Genomic DNA, 14,233 nt, shown 5'->3' on the forward strand with positions numbered 1-14,233 from the left:
TAGTAATTTCTATCTTGCAGGATTGTTGAAAGGACTGTATAAAATAATATTTGTACATCCATCACATTTCCAGTGCTAGGTAAATGCTGGCTTTATCCACAAGCTCTGGCTATGACAGTATATCCCAGGAGTCATATCGGTTTAGTTCAGCCAATGACCAGAGCCCAGCATGGAACAGAAACTCAGCAAGCACTGTGAATGGGTGTATCCATGAATGAACAGATTTCTGGATGGAGGGGTGGGTGTGTGCCCTTGTCCCTCACCAGAGGATCCGGTGCCCCATCTGCACCCATCTGACTTACCTCTCAGCCTTGGGATGGGGGGCTTCTTCCCCAGACCCACTTTCCGGGCCTGCGCTGTCAGTGCCTTCGGGGACAGCCTGTCCGACCTCGCAGCTGGGGTGGGCATCTTTGCCCCGCTGGTGTTCTGGGCCATCACATTTCTTCTCAGCCTCGCTGTCAGACAAGTCTTCGGGAGAGCTGTCCTCACCACTGGTCTCCTCGCTGGAAGTGGTCTCGTAGCTGGGGAAGGAGAAGAGCTCATTCGTCCCGTCCTACCTGCCCAGGGCTATCAACACCGAGGAGAACAAGGTGGGTCTTGGGCAACACTCCCCAGGTTGCTAACCACATCCTGTAGGCCAGGATAAAGAGGCTCCCAGGAACCCTACAGTCAGGGACACAGGCAGAAAAGAGCTCTGGCTCTGATGCTGGATGCCATTTGTGAAGAAAAGATCATGTGTGCTCTTTGTTGCGAACACACGAACACCCTGTCCCTGAATTGGCTGATGATTTGGATGATCCAGACAGGCAACCCAAGGTTCTCACAAGGCATTTACTTCTGGAATCCTAATGTTAGATCCAGAGAGGAGCCCAAGCCTCGGCTAGCACCCACCACCTCCACCCTGAGTTCCCTGAATTGCCTGACAAGTCTACACATCCCCAGGTGGCAGGGAGACCTCCTGCAGCTCTTCTCCTCCAGCCCAGGGGACACCTGATAAGGGGTGAGCTCATTCGCACCTGCTCCCAGCAGGACTCTGAGATACTCAAACACAGCATCTGCCTTTCTCACCTGAAGCCTGTTGGAACTACAACTTGGAACAGTAAAAGTGAGGTCTCAGGCCACTTGACTTGTGGCCTCATTCCTAGCAGTGACCCTATATTCAGCTATAAAAGATCCTATTGAGCTGTCACAGTCAGAGACCAGAGGGCAAAGTACTGGAAGATTTACTGAGATCCCAATGGAGGATGCTGGTATTAAGATCTGGGTTTTGAGGACACTGCACAGAGCCACAGGGACCAGTGACCATGACTGCTGCTGAACCCCGTAAGGTCCTTTTTCTATCAGCAACTTCTACAACTTCTACGTAAGGACGCTGTGCTCATTGGATTTGCAAACCCAGCAGGCTCCCTGGTATGCCTGCAATCTATCTTGCTTAATTCCCAGATATTTCTTCCCCTATTGTGTTTGGAATAACAGTTTTCTTTTGTGATAAAGAAAGTGGGGGACATAATATATTTACTAAGCTGTGCTCATCTTAGAATCGCTTCCATAAAAACTCTACCTAGGGCTAGAAGTGTCACTCAGTGCCAGAGCACTTGCTTAGTATGTGCAAAGTCCCGGAGTTTTGATCCCCAGTACCACATTAAACAAAACAAAACAAAACAAAACAAAACAAATTCAAATAAAATTTTTACCTGGAAGAAATTTATCAAGCACCTACTGTGTGCTAGGGAGTGTTCTAACAGCTTATACCAAAGCCCCTGCCTTAGGGGAGCTTATATGCTAGTAGGGAGAGGCAGATATAGATATGCAACAAATATTACATTCAGAAAGTGATAAGAATAATGCATAATGTTTACAAGGGTCATGGGCTAGTGATGGGGGAGAGCTATTTCAATTAGAGCATGGTTCTTAATCGGGGCTGCACAAGAGAACACTTGGTGGGTCTTAGCGTTCCCAGTACGTAGCCTGTCTCCCAGACTAATTAAACCAGCGTCTTCAGGATGGGGATCAGGATTTTTTTATGCTCCCCACCCCAGAAGGGGTTCAGTCTAAGCAGGGGAAGCAAACACCAGGGCCCTGAGATGGGCCCGAGCTCGGCATGTTGGAGGGAGGGAGGGCAGGAGCTGGGGTGGACGAGGAAGGACGAACCATGATCTGGTTCTTCCAGGTTTGGGCACACAGGGGACTGTGGGGGCGTCTGAGCTGGGGAGCAGTGCGACCTACATTAGGCTTGGAGATTAGGCCGAGCCTCCCCACTGCACGTGAAATGTGAAAGCTCAAAACAAAATGGTTTCTTCAAGGGCCAGAGGGCCGCACACCAGGGGAAGTGGGAGCGGCAATCCCCGGACACCCCATTTCGTCATTTCCGACATTTCCCTCACAGAAACTGCAACGATGTCGCCCCTGTCTGCATCTAGTGTTCTGTGTGACTTAAATTTGCAGGGACCCCCTTTCTTCTGGGCAGTCTCCTGCGGCACCACCTGCTGGGCTTCCAGAGTGCCCGGTGCTTCCCTGTCTGGTAGAACTTGGCACATCAGCATTTCCTCCTTGCTTCTTGCCTTATCTGTGAGCTAAGGGAAGGGTCCATGATCTACTTGGCTTTTTATTTCCCCACCACCTAGCATATTATTGGCATTTAATAAACACAGAATGAGAGGTTTAGGAAATACAGTCAAGTGCTTCGTGACATCATAGATGTCTTGGTTTGTGTAAGCACTTTGTGATGTCCCATAGTGACAAAAGCCACCTAATGCTGCATTTCTCAGCAGTATCCCCAGTTGTTAGGTGACATGTGACTGTAACTTCCTTCTTCCTTCCTTTTGGCACTGGGGAATGAATCCAGTGGATATACCACTGAGCTATATCCCCAGTTCTTTAAAAAAAAATCTTTATTTTAAGACAGGGTCTCACTAAGTTGCTGAGGGTCTCACTAAGATGCTGAGGCTGGCCTCAAACTTGCAATCCTCCTGCTTCAGCCTCATGAGTCATTGGGTTTATAGGTGTGTGCCACCTTGCCCAGCTGTATGACCGTATTCTAAATTCAGTATTCAAGTTCCTAGACTACAAAAGGCTTGGTTCATGTTCTATATCAACAGACTGGTTCTTTTTCTTCATTCCCTCAAACTTGGGTTTGGTTTGCAGGAAGGAGAGAAATTTTAAACTGATACAGTTGTACTAGTCTCAGTGTCATGGTTCAGGTTAAAGACCTTCCTCAAAGGGCCCTCATACCCCCACACTCCCATAAACCACCCAGAGTCCTGGCCCTGGGAGAGACCAAAGCCAAGATATATTAAAAGCAGAGGTTCCAACAAACCAGCACATCTGGCAAGGAGCCAAACATGTGCAAACCCAACATGGAGCTTTAAAGGACCTTGGGGATTAATTCCCTTGCAGAAGAACAAAAACCAGATGCTTCCCCCTAGAAAAGAGAGCACGGAGGACAAGAGCAGGAAAGGTGGCAGGGAAGGCAGTCCGAGCTTCACAGGCGATGCTTACCCACCGTTAACCCCAACAAACTGAAGGTTCTTTTTGGTCCCATTACCTCCTGCACGGAAGCCATAGTCTTTCTTTTTCATTATGGATTTAAGGCTGGTCGGCGGGGAGATCTCTAGGTAGATACAACATCACAGGTTAGAATGATCTTGGAGTAGCCAAACCAGGGCTTTTTCCTTTAAGGGGATACAGATTGCAGGTGTGTGAAAAGGCAGAAAGAAAGACCCAATAACGCAAATCAAATGTTTTGGGGGCTTTGGGCGGGAAGTCTGGCTTTCTGGTGACTTGTCAGTAGAATGGTCCCTGCTCATGATGTCCCTCTGTGTGGATGAGAGTAGAGTGACGGGAGCATTCTCTCAGGGCACCACGTTGTCCTATCTTGTGGCTAGGAAATCTGAGACTCAGGCTTCCTTGGGGAATGGCAGAGCAGGGTAGAACTCAGGTCTCTGGACTCGTGGTTCAGCACCCATCTCTGCTCAAGAGCATCACAGCAGTCCTTTCTGGCTCATGTGCATGTTGACACTTGTGGGGGTAGTGATGACACTGGATTCATGACAGACACATGAGCAAGGGCTCAACCCCATGCTGTGCTCAGTGGCGTGGGAGGCATTTCCCAAGGGACAAGACAAGATAATGCCAAAATGAGACAGCAGCCAACTTGACCTGTGGCAGGAAGCAGACTTGCATGCTGCGCACTAAGCAAAGCATGGCATGGCTCCCCTTTCCTCAAGAGTGAAGCGCGTGTGGTCTGTCAGGAGAGGCAGATCTACTCTGGCCCATGTGAGCATCTCCCCCTCCCCGCCGCCCCACGCACACACACAGGAAATACTCGGTGAACCATCCCCATCTCTGTATGATGTTCATCCAAAGCCAGGCTAGAGAAAACCTCTGATGTGGGAGGACCGGGAGGAGCGGCAGGAATGCAGAGCCCAGGAAGCGGGCAGGGAAGCGGAGGGGAGCACATGGGGCAGGACGGCCCTAGGCCTAGACTTGGCCTTTGTGTGATGCACTGAGCAGGCCCCTCTGGGTAGCTCGGTGCTGCAGGCACATGGCTTGGGAAAGGGAGCGTGGGCTGGATTTCAACTCCTATTTGCCCTCCCTGGCTGGCATCTTTGTGGCTGGCACTGTCTGTACAGCTGTATGTGGTGTGTGGCAAGACAAGAGTGGAGGTATGGCCCCATGGTTACACAGGTCAGTTTTTTATTCCACTAGGTTCCTGGAGGTGCTAAAAATCTTTTTAAAAACAGACTCAGGTAACCAAAATCCCTTTTCCCTTGGATTTGTCACATAAAGAAGAAAAGGTTCCCTGCCTTGGGCACCAGTATTTACCGGTTGGAGGGGAGGAGGGTGAGGCTGCAGGCCCCTGCGGTGGAGCCTGGGCTGAGTAGGCAGAGAGCAGCTGGTTGAGGGAGCTGAGCAGCTGGCTCTGGATGCTGCTGAGCTTGGAGGCAGGCTGCTTGATGGCGCTGGCCAGCTCTGGGTACCCATGCTCCAGGCAGCTCCACTGCTCCTGCAGGAGCTCCTGGATCTTCTTCACATATTGCCCGATGGTGGCATCTGTTGGTGAGCTTGGGGGCCTTCCTGAGCGCTCCTTCCCTGGGAGCTCCTCCCTGGCCCCTGGGGCAGCCTCTCTGTCACTGCTCCATGAAGAACCTCCTGCTGCCCTGGCCAGGCCCTCGGCTCCTGCCTGTGGGCCTCCCTCCTGCTCAGAGCCTGCTTCTTCAATCCTGAGTTCAGTGGAGAGAGAGCAATGTAAAGGGGAGGCAAGGACCTTCTCGGGTCCCTGTGGCAGTGAGAGCTGGGGTGGTAGTGCAGGTGCTGCCAGTCTCTGACCCCCTTGACTGTGACTATTTTGCTCCCATAGGAAGCCATTCGCCTCTCTCCTGGTCCCCCGGTTTTCAGAGTCTGTGATGCTCAGAAGGTTGACCCCGATGCTCTTGTCACATGATTCCCCTGGGAAGAGCCCACGGGGAGGGTCAGTGTTCACCATGGCATCAGTCTGGCCCTGGGCATCTCTGGACATCTCTTGGCTAAGCTTTTCTTCTAATCGGGCTACAGTGCACTCTAGCTCTCGAATCCTCTGCTCCCTGGTCTTGATTTCCTCTTCCTGCTGCTGAAGGGCAGCTCTGACCTGGGTCAGTTCCTTGGTTCTTCCAGACAATTCACCCTCAAGGGCTGAGACCTGCTGCTTCAAGTCGGAGATGCTGTTGGGGTCGGCCAGGGCAAGGCCCAGGCTTTCCTCAGTTACCCTGATGCCGATGCTTCTCACGTCCAACTCGATGGGCGGCGGAGGTGGGATCTCACTGATGTTGAGCTCGATTTCCTCCAGAGGGAGCTCATTCTCAGGGATGGGAGATGGCAGAGGCGGAGGGCTGGGGGTTGAGGAGCCAGGTGTGAGCACCACCTCCGCATCTCTGGTTTGGGGTTTGTCTTCCACATCCTCTACAACTACAAGTGCATTCTGGAATGAGGAAGGAGGACCTGGGAGAAACAGGTGATTTGGAGCCTTCGCTTCACCCGCTGCAGGCTCAGCCCCCTCCTGGACTAGCTCTGGAATCCCTGGCGCCAGGTCTCCCAACTCCCTGACTGTCAGTTGGGCTGATGCTCGTGGGCTGGAGCTGTGAAAACCTGCAAATCCTTCCGCCGGCCCAAAGGTGCCATCCCAGACATTGTCGTCTCCCTGAAGAGGAGGGAAGGCAGGAGGTGCTGGGGGACCCGCGCTTAGGCTTGGCTCCTCCGAGGCCCTGTTTTGCAGCAGAGTGGCTGGCATGCTGGATGCTCTCAAAAGCTGGGGCCGCCCACTCCCAGAGGTGAGCTCAGCTTCCTCTGGAGCAGCAGCCTCCAACTGCCTGGAGGCCTCCGCCAACAGCGCCTTCCTGTGATAGCTCACCTCGCCCCCGCTGGCAGAGGCATGGGGCGGATCACCCAGCGCCAGTGACTGGGTTTGCTCCTGCGTCCTGAGCAACACCTTCCTTGGCATCGCGGGGGACCAGTTTTGCTGGGGGAAAGCAGCATGGGGGCGAGTCCCACTGTCAGGAAGGCTGAAATTTCGGGGCAACGTGCTAAACTTGGCCTGCTTGGCTCTTCGGTGGATAGGAATCCTTTTGATGGTGTTCCCCTTCTCAATATCGTCCACATATTTAAGGAAGTCCAGGTCTAAATGAAAGCCATATGGGGTCTCCACAGAGTAAGGATGGCTCTTTGGAGGGTCTTTCTCTTCATCCCCCTGGGAGATCTGGTCGTTGGCTGGGAGACATAAGACATGCGGGGCGGGGGGGGGGGGGGAAAGCACAAAGTTAACAAGATTTACAGGGTGATGAAGCTGAATATCTGTGATTTTGACTTGACACTGTCACGTGAGATGTCTCCCAAATGTTCTAGACGCTAAATTGTGCTGAGAAGCTCACACAGTCTTTTTGGCTATACTGGGAAATCATCTTATTAAAGCAATGTGTATTTAGCTAGTGCCTTCAAGGGAACAGGTACAGGGAATGATTTCTAATTTGCAGTATGTCATCTCAGATGCTGCTGTGGAATCTGCCTGCAGACCAGCACAACGAAATTATCTCACACTTTTTTTCTGGGTTTGAGTTGTAACTACTGGACCGAAGTGCCTAGGAATTGGCGAATCAGGGGGACTAATTGGCAATTATGGATATGCAAGGTTTTGAAGGATGAGATACACAATTTTCTCAGCATTAAAAAAGAAACTTGCATTACTGACATAGATACAAGTAAATCTACACCAGAGGTGTCAATGAGTTATGCCCTCTATGTTATTGAAGCTTCCTCACGTGCCTGAGTCTCCAGTTATGCAAAGATCAGAGAGAACTGGAACAAGTGATTATGCATAGCTAATGCTCTTTCCCCCTGAAAACTGCTTAGTGTTTAACAAGTGATCATGCATAGCTGAATTCTGCTTTCAAACACCATGCCATGTAAGGAAATGCCACATTTTTCATAGGCTGGAAAAAAGGCAGGGAGGGAAAAGGGCCAACAAATGTCAAAAGGGATAAAGGTGGATATCTTCCAAGAGGTGTGGGTCCTGTGGCTTTTAAGGGCAGCCTGAACTATGGGGGACCCTATGGGGAACTTTCCCTGTTACACCAAGGTGCCATTGGGCTTCTTGCAGCATCCACCTACTAGCCCCCACAGAGGCTGCTAAGAATAAGTCAGTCCTTCAACTGTTGGGATTCCTAGGGACTTGTCTCTGGGCATCCTCTTCTTCAGGTCTGAAGAAGGCCTGATTCTTTCAGCATTCCTCATGTGATACTCTTATATTCTGCTGAGCATGCTCTGAAAAAGCGGAGCTCAGAAGAGGTTCAGAATACAGATTCTGGAGCTCCATCTATGTCTCTGCTCCTCACCTTACTGCATCTCATCATCTGTAAAGTGGGAATAACGACAGGTAATATATAATCATTGTGAGACCTAATTAATTAGTAATGAATATAAGGTGCTAACAAAATGCTTAGCACTTGATACCTGCTCAGTATTATTAGTGATAATGTTTGTGGAAGACCAAAATATTGAGAACTGAGGCCCCAGGATGGAAAGCAACTCGTATGATTCACTGCTGCATATTCTGGGTCCACAAGTTCTCAGTGACTGATTCCTTGGCTCTAAAGGGAGTGGACCCTGGGTGGAAAACTACAAAGCAGCAGTAATTCAATTCACTTACCGCAGTCACTATTTATTGAGCTCCCATGTATCAGTTGCTAAGCTAGATTCCAAGGGCACAGGATGAGTCAGGTACAGCCACCCTGCCCTCAAAGGATTTATATGATCAAGTAGGAGCAATGCCAGCAGATGCAATGCAGCAGGCTGAGGGGTACCAATGCATGATCAAGGTGCAGTCTTCCCTAACTTATTTTTTTGGTATCTCAAGAATTATTTTCTGAAACATGGAGGCTAATTTTGCCTTGGTAAGAGAGAGATAAAATCACAAAAGTGACATAGGACTGGGTGTTAAATGAACAACAGAAATCTACCAGGAGAATAATAGGATGAAAGAAATTATAGCAGTTTATCTCCAGATGGTACCACTATTCCTACCCTCTTCAGATAAGCAAGCAAATTCCACACTGAAAGGTGGAATCTGTTCCTCCATGCCTTTGGATCTGGGCCGGACAGTGACTGCTTTGACCAAAAGAATATGGCAGAAATGGTGCTGAGAGAATTCTAAGCTTAGGTGGCAGTTTCCACCTGGGTCTCTTAGAGTGCACAGCTGGTGGGAAGTTGACTGCTCTATAGGTCCAGCTTCCCTGAGGCTGCTATGCTGTAAGAAAGCCCTCATAGGGAGAAAGTTCCTGCAAAGAAAGGAAGAGTGATGTCTCACCATCCCCAACTATTTCAGCCATCCTAGCCCAGATGCTAGGCAGGAGAAAAACAGTCACCAACTCAGCTGGGCATGGGTGGCACATGCCTGTAATCCCAGTAACTAGGAGGCTGAGGCAGGAGGATGGCAAGTTCAAGCCTCAGCAACTTAGCGAGACCCCATCTCAAAACAAAAATGTCAAGAGGACTGAGGATACAGATCAGTGATACACCGCCCTGGGGTCCAGTTCCCAGTACTGCTAAATAAATAAACAAACATAAATAAAAGTTACTAGCTGTCATCTGACTTCAACTACAGGAAAGGCCCCAAGTGAGGAGCACTCAGTTGAATCTGCATCAATATTAAATTATGGTGGTAAGCCACTAAGTTTCAGGGGGGTTTGTTATCCCCCAATAGATAGCCAGGACAGATATTCTAGATAGACTCCAAAATGGGCAAAGACATAGAGGGGTGAAATTGTAGTGTTCCAGGGCTCAGTAAATGCAGCTGATACGGCCGGAACTGAAAGTGTGGTGGAGAAGAACAAGGAGCAGAGCAAGAAAATTGGAAAGGTAAGCAAGAGCCAGGTCAAGGAGCCACCTGTGTACATGCCAACGAGTTTGATCTTATTCCCTAGGTAACAGGAGTCGCTGAAGGGTTTTAAACAAGGGAGTCAAGGGCTGGAGTTAGCTCAGTAGTACAGTGTGAGCTCAGCATGCATGATGCCTCCCAAGAAAAGCTTAAACATGGGAGAGACTAAGTCAAGTGTGACCTCATAAGGATCATCTTGCGGAGGTCTGTTATTATTATTCTGTGCTGCTAGGGGTTGAATCCACGACCTTGTGCATGCTAGGAAAGCACTCTACCACTGAGCGACACCCCCAGCCCTCTCAGACAACTGGAAGAAGGCTAACCCAGGGACCAGCTGGGAGACTGCTGATGTGCTCAGGGTGAGGGAAGCTAAAGGTAATGGAGGGAAAGGGACGAGATGAAAAAGGTGCAAATGATGGTGCTGCCTGGGGCACACGGGGGGCTGGCTGTCCCCCAAGGGTGATGACATACTAGGGCTGAGCTCTTCCCATGTGCCTGCCTGATAGCTCCTTCTTCTGGCCAATGCCACAGGCTAGCCAGGTGGCTCTCTGTGTTTAGGCAAGTACAATTACCTCTGAAAAATGAAACAAAGCCAGCTAGACATAAGAAGACTGAACATGGGTACAATAGAGCCTGTGCCATCATTGCTAGGCTGAGCCACAGGCCGAAGGGCAACTATGTCACAACTATGCAGGGAACAGACGAGTGTTGCTGCTGACCTACACCATGGTTTCTGTTGGGTTCCAGAACTTCTGCAGCAGCTGCCTAGACTTGAGGCAACTCCCCCCAAATTCCTATCACTTCCCATTCACCCACATAATTTTCCTTATACCAATAGTGTCTCCCCTCCACCCCAAAGAAGCACACTGGCCACTTCAGTAAATGAGAGTGATGTTTCCAATTGTACTCAGCCATATTCTTAAGCCCATTAGTTCACTCAGAAGCCTCCAGGAGTACAAGGACAGGACAAATCAGAGAGGAGATATTTGTCTAAAGTTAAGTAGAGAGCAGATTTATGACCCAGAAAGCAAAGACGTCTCCTAAAGGAGAGTCTGCATTATTTACCCTTATTGCCTCTGTTCAGTAGAAATGCACTGATTTGCCCAGTGGCCTCTGGGACCAGATCCAAAGCACAAATACAATAATGGCATCAAGTAAGAAACAGCAGGTTCGAAGGCAGAATCTTCCACAGGGAGGCAAGGGGAACCAAAGGAGTCAGAGAGGGAGCAGTTATCATGGATGAAAGGTTTAACAGGCACTTTCTTAAAGCCCCCTTGTGTGTGCAAACGCATGCGCGCGTGCGAGCACGCACGCACACACATACACACACACACACAGTCTTGCTCATGGGCCATCATGCTGCCCTGCCTGCCACCTGCCACTCTTCAGCCCTTTTCTTTCTCCCAGCACAAGAAGAATGTTGGACCCCGATGATGGAGCTTGAGCTGATATGCAGGGAGACCCAGCCTCATCGCACTCTTGTTAATTCTACCTGGTGACAGGTACGCCGGAGCTCACAATTCCAGGCATTGAACCAGGGCAAGAATTAATTAGGAGAACAGTCTCTACTCAAAATGACAGTTGGATCAGATAATCTAAACACAGCCAGGCTGGCTGGATTTGAATTCTGGCTGTCATCTCTTACCTGTGGAGCTCTAGGCAAAGTATTTCATTTCCCTAAGCCTGAATTTATCCACATATAAAGAGGAGATGATAACTCATAGGGTCATTGCAATATTAAGGCGCATGGCACACAGTAGGGACTCAATGAGCATCCTAAAGGGAGGCGTGGGTTGGGGAGGATTTGCTGAAGATTCTCTCCCTGCTGAGGTATCTAACTCTGTGAGGACTACAGCCACAAGAGGGAATGAGAGTTCCAGAAAATAATTCTGGAGAAACAGGGAAAGTGAGTTCGGGGAGAAGAAAAAAGCAAGAAACTGGAGGCTCAGAGCTACCAGGAGTTTTCTTTCTCTGAAAGCAAAGCCAATGAGTAAATGCCTGGGAAGGACCTAAATAAAACACAGCCATCAGCCTCAGAGCCACACACAGGCAGGAGGAAGAGGCTGGGAAGGGGACAAGGTAAGGAGGGAGTGCCACAGAATCATCTTGAGGGACAAAAGGAAGTACGGCAGGTGACTAAACCAATTAGAGGCACTGAAAATGAGAAAGAAAAGTTCAAAAGTCTGTACTCAGTGTCTGGAGGAAATGGGAAAAACAGAAACAGGAGAGAAAATGGCCAAAAATAAAGCCGGAAAGAATGGGAATTAAGTCAACCTCTTCAAAAGGCCAGGGCGGCCAGGCAGGCTTTTCCTGCTGCCTTTGCTCTGAGACGCTGTGTGGAGGGAGGGGTGCCTCGTGGGAGCTATTGTGGGCAATCGGTGGAGATTCCTGGTGCTGAGGATGCTGAGCAGGGAACAGCGGGGGGAGGTGGCAGGATGACAGGCCCCCAGGAACTAAGGGGATTAGCTGGTGCTCTGTGGGACCACTTCCAGGGACACACTGCAAAGGCATCTCTCTGGGAAGAAAGGTAGGCTCTTGAAATACATGGCAAAGCATCTGGAAAAGAGCAAGAGGTAGGGCTGCAGCCAATGTCTGCTCCCTGAGTCCTGTGCCAAGAAGGGCACATGATGCATGGGGGATTATAGGCTCTCCAGTTTCTTTTCTTTCTTTCTTTCTTTTTTTTTTTTTGGTACCTGGAATTGAACTCAGGGGCACTCAACCACTGAGCCACGTCCTTAGCCCATTTTTGTATTTTATTTAGAGGTACCTGGAATTGAACTCAGGGGCACTCAACCACTGAGCCACTTCCTTAGCCCATTTTTGTATTTTATTTAGAGATACGGTCTCACTGAGTTGCTTAGGGCCTCACTAATTTGCTAAGGCTGGCTTTGAACTGGTGATCCTCCTGCCTCAGCCTCCCAAGATGCTGGGTGCCTCCTGTGGTGTGTGCCACCATGCCTGGCTTCTCTAGTTTCTAATATTGGGTGATCTGGAAAAAGATGACCTTCAACAAGTTTCCTGGGAGGGGAAGAGGGGAACATTCATGGAGACATCTACTGTGCTTGATGGTTGTTATTGAACAACTTTACATGCATTATCACATTTAGTTCTTTACTAATCCTAGGAAATAGTCTTAATACCTGCTTATAGAGGGGGTATGGTAGACAGTTTGCAGAAACAGCCACAATATTACCCCAGTCTTGGTACTGTCCAACTACCCTAACTGCTGGGTTGGCCTGTGACTGGCATTGGCCAGGAGGGCAATGGAAAATGTGGCATATACAGAGATGTGAGTATTGGTGTGCTTGAACACTTCTGCCAACAGGTGTGAATGAGCCCCAGCTAGCCTCCTGGATGAGGAGCAACAGCTGACCAAGCCAGCCAACACCAACCATCACTGACAGCCCAGGTGACACTGCCAACCATCAGACATGCAAATGAAGCTGTTCTAAACTGTCCTGACCCAGTCAAGTCACCCAAAAGACCATGTGAATGTGCCCAGGCAGCTCAGATCAGGATAACGAAACTCTGACCCAAAGAATCTTTTTTTTTTTTTTTTCCAAAGAATCTTTTGAGGAATAATAAATGCCTTTAAATCACAAAAATGTTAGTGGTTTGCTACATGGCAAAGCTGCCTTACCTGTAAGAGGAACTGAGGCTCAGAGACATTAAATGATTGAATGGAGGCACTTCAGCTACTGTGCCTCTTGACTTCACGTTCCTCAACTATAAATCAAAGGTAATGAGGGAGGGCACTCTGCTCCCTTCCTGATGCTCAGATGAGATGAGAAAATGCTCTGAAAATTATGCAGGTCTAAAATTTTATATTTTATGATTTCATTTTCATTCTCTACTCTTCTGTAGTTCACACCTGGACTACATGATTTGGGCTTCCCCACGCTGCCTGTTTAGGGAGTGTCTGCTACAGCCTCTCCTAGGCTAGTCCCGGGATTTATGGTAACTACCCCATCCCAACCCAAGTGTCCCTTTAAACCGGAGAACAGAAAGCCGCCTGCCTACCCTCGGTCTTCTCCATCTTAGGGCACGCGACTCTCCGTCTCTCAGGCACTCTTCATTCACTCAGTCTGTAAGAATCCTGGAGAGTTCTGAAAGAAAGAAGGGTAGAGAGCGGAGAGTTTCGTCAGAGTGGAGAGTTGAGGAAACACAGCATCCAAGAAAGTAACACCCAGCCCTGCCTTTCTCCCAGGGGTGCCCCTGATCTCACAGCCCCTGAGGCAGGACAGAAAGAGCCTGAGCACATTCCTAGAACCCAGTTCTGGTGTGTCTCTGTGGGTTGTTAGCACTGGTTGACAATGAGGGAGCATTTGGTCCAACCTCCTCATTTGGCAGATGAGGAAACTGAGGCTGAGGAGTAAAGGTCTGTCCAAGGTCTCTCAGGCTGTTAATGAAGGAGACCCAGGACTTCTCATTCCAAAAATCACCAGCTGACATTTACCTACCCCTAACCTGGTAAGAGACTTACAATGCATTTTGTGAAAAAGCTCGACTAGAATACCTGTAGATGACCTGCGGTACCCCCATCAAACACAAGACAAAGACGAGATAATTGTAAGTTCTGACAAGGGGCTGACACTTAGAGGTGATTTCTATCTGTGGGCAGAACAGGGGATATTCCACCCAGGTGGTCAGAAGATATCAGCAACTACCCAAGCAGAGCATCGCCCTGGCTGAATTAGGTCTCTTGAGGTTGGGTCATAAATTCTCCCCGAAGTTTTAATCCATTCCCAGGACTCTCTCTTAAAATGGTAAACAACCTCACTGCTGCCCCCATTACAATAAATCACCCAGGAAATTGGCTTTTTATGATTA

General features: G+C 49.3%; 1 protein-coding gene across 7 annotated transcripts in view; it reads right to left on the reverse strand.

Moving 5' to 3' along the window:
* KANK4 (KN motif and ankyrin repeat domains 4) overlaps positions 1-14,233 on the reverse strand; it is a 77,643-nt gene that overhangs the window by 23,640 nt on the left and 39,770 nt on the right. For 5 of the 7 annotated variants that reach the window (XM_079103645.1, XM_079103649.1, XM_079103648.1 and 2 more), the window contains exons 2-5: positions 13,424-13,509; positions 4,825-6,741; positions 3,499-3,610; positions 303-521 (exon numbers count right to left, since the gene is read on the reverse strand). In XM_079103645.1, coding sequence (XP_078959771.1) covers positions 303-521; positions 3,499-3,610; positions 4,825-6,741; positions 13,424-13,439 — 2,264 coding nt within the window. In that variant the 5' untranslated portion in view covers positions 13,440-13,509. Of the gene's footprint in view, positions 1-302; positions 522-3,498; positions 3,611-4,824; positions 6,742-8,550; positions 8,805-13,423; positions 13,512-14,233 lie in introns of those variants that run through there. The other 2 variants (XM_079103644.1, XM_079103650.1) reach the window with 2 other exon arrangements.

The sequence above is a fragment of the Sciurus vulgaris genome, assembly GCF_902686455.1.
Source record: "Sciurus vulgaris genome assembly, chromosome: 1".
NCBI lineage: Eukaryota > Metazoa > Chordata > Mammalia > Rodentia > Sciuridae > Sciurus > Sciurus vulgaris.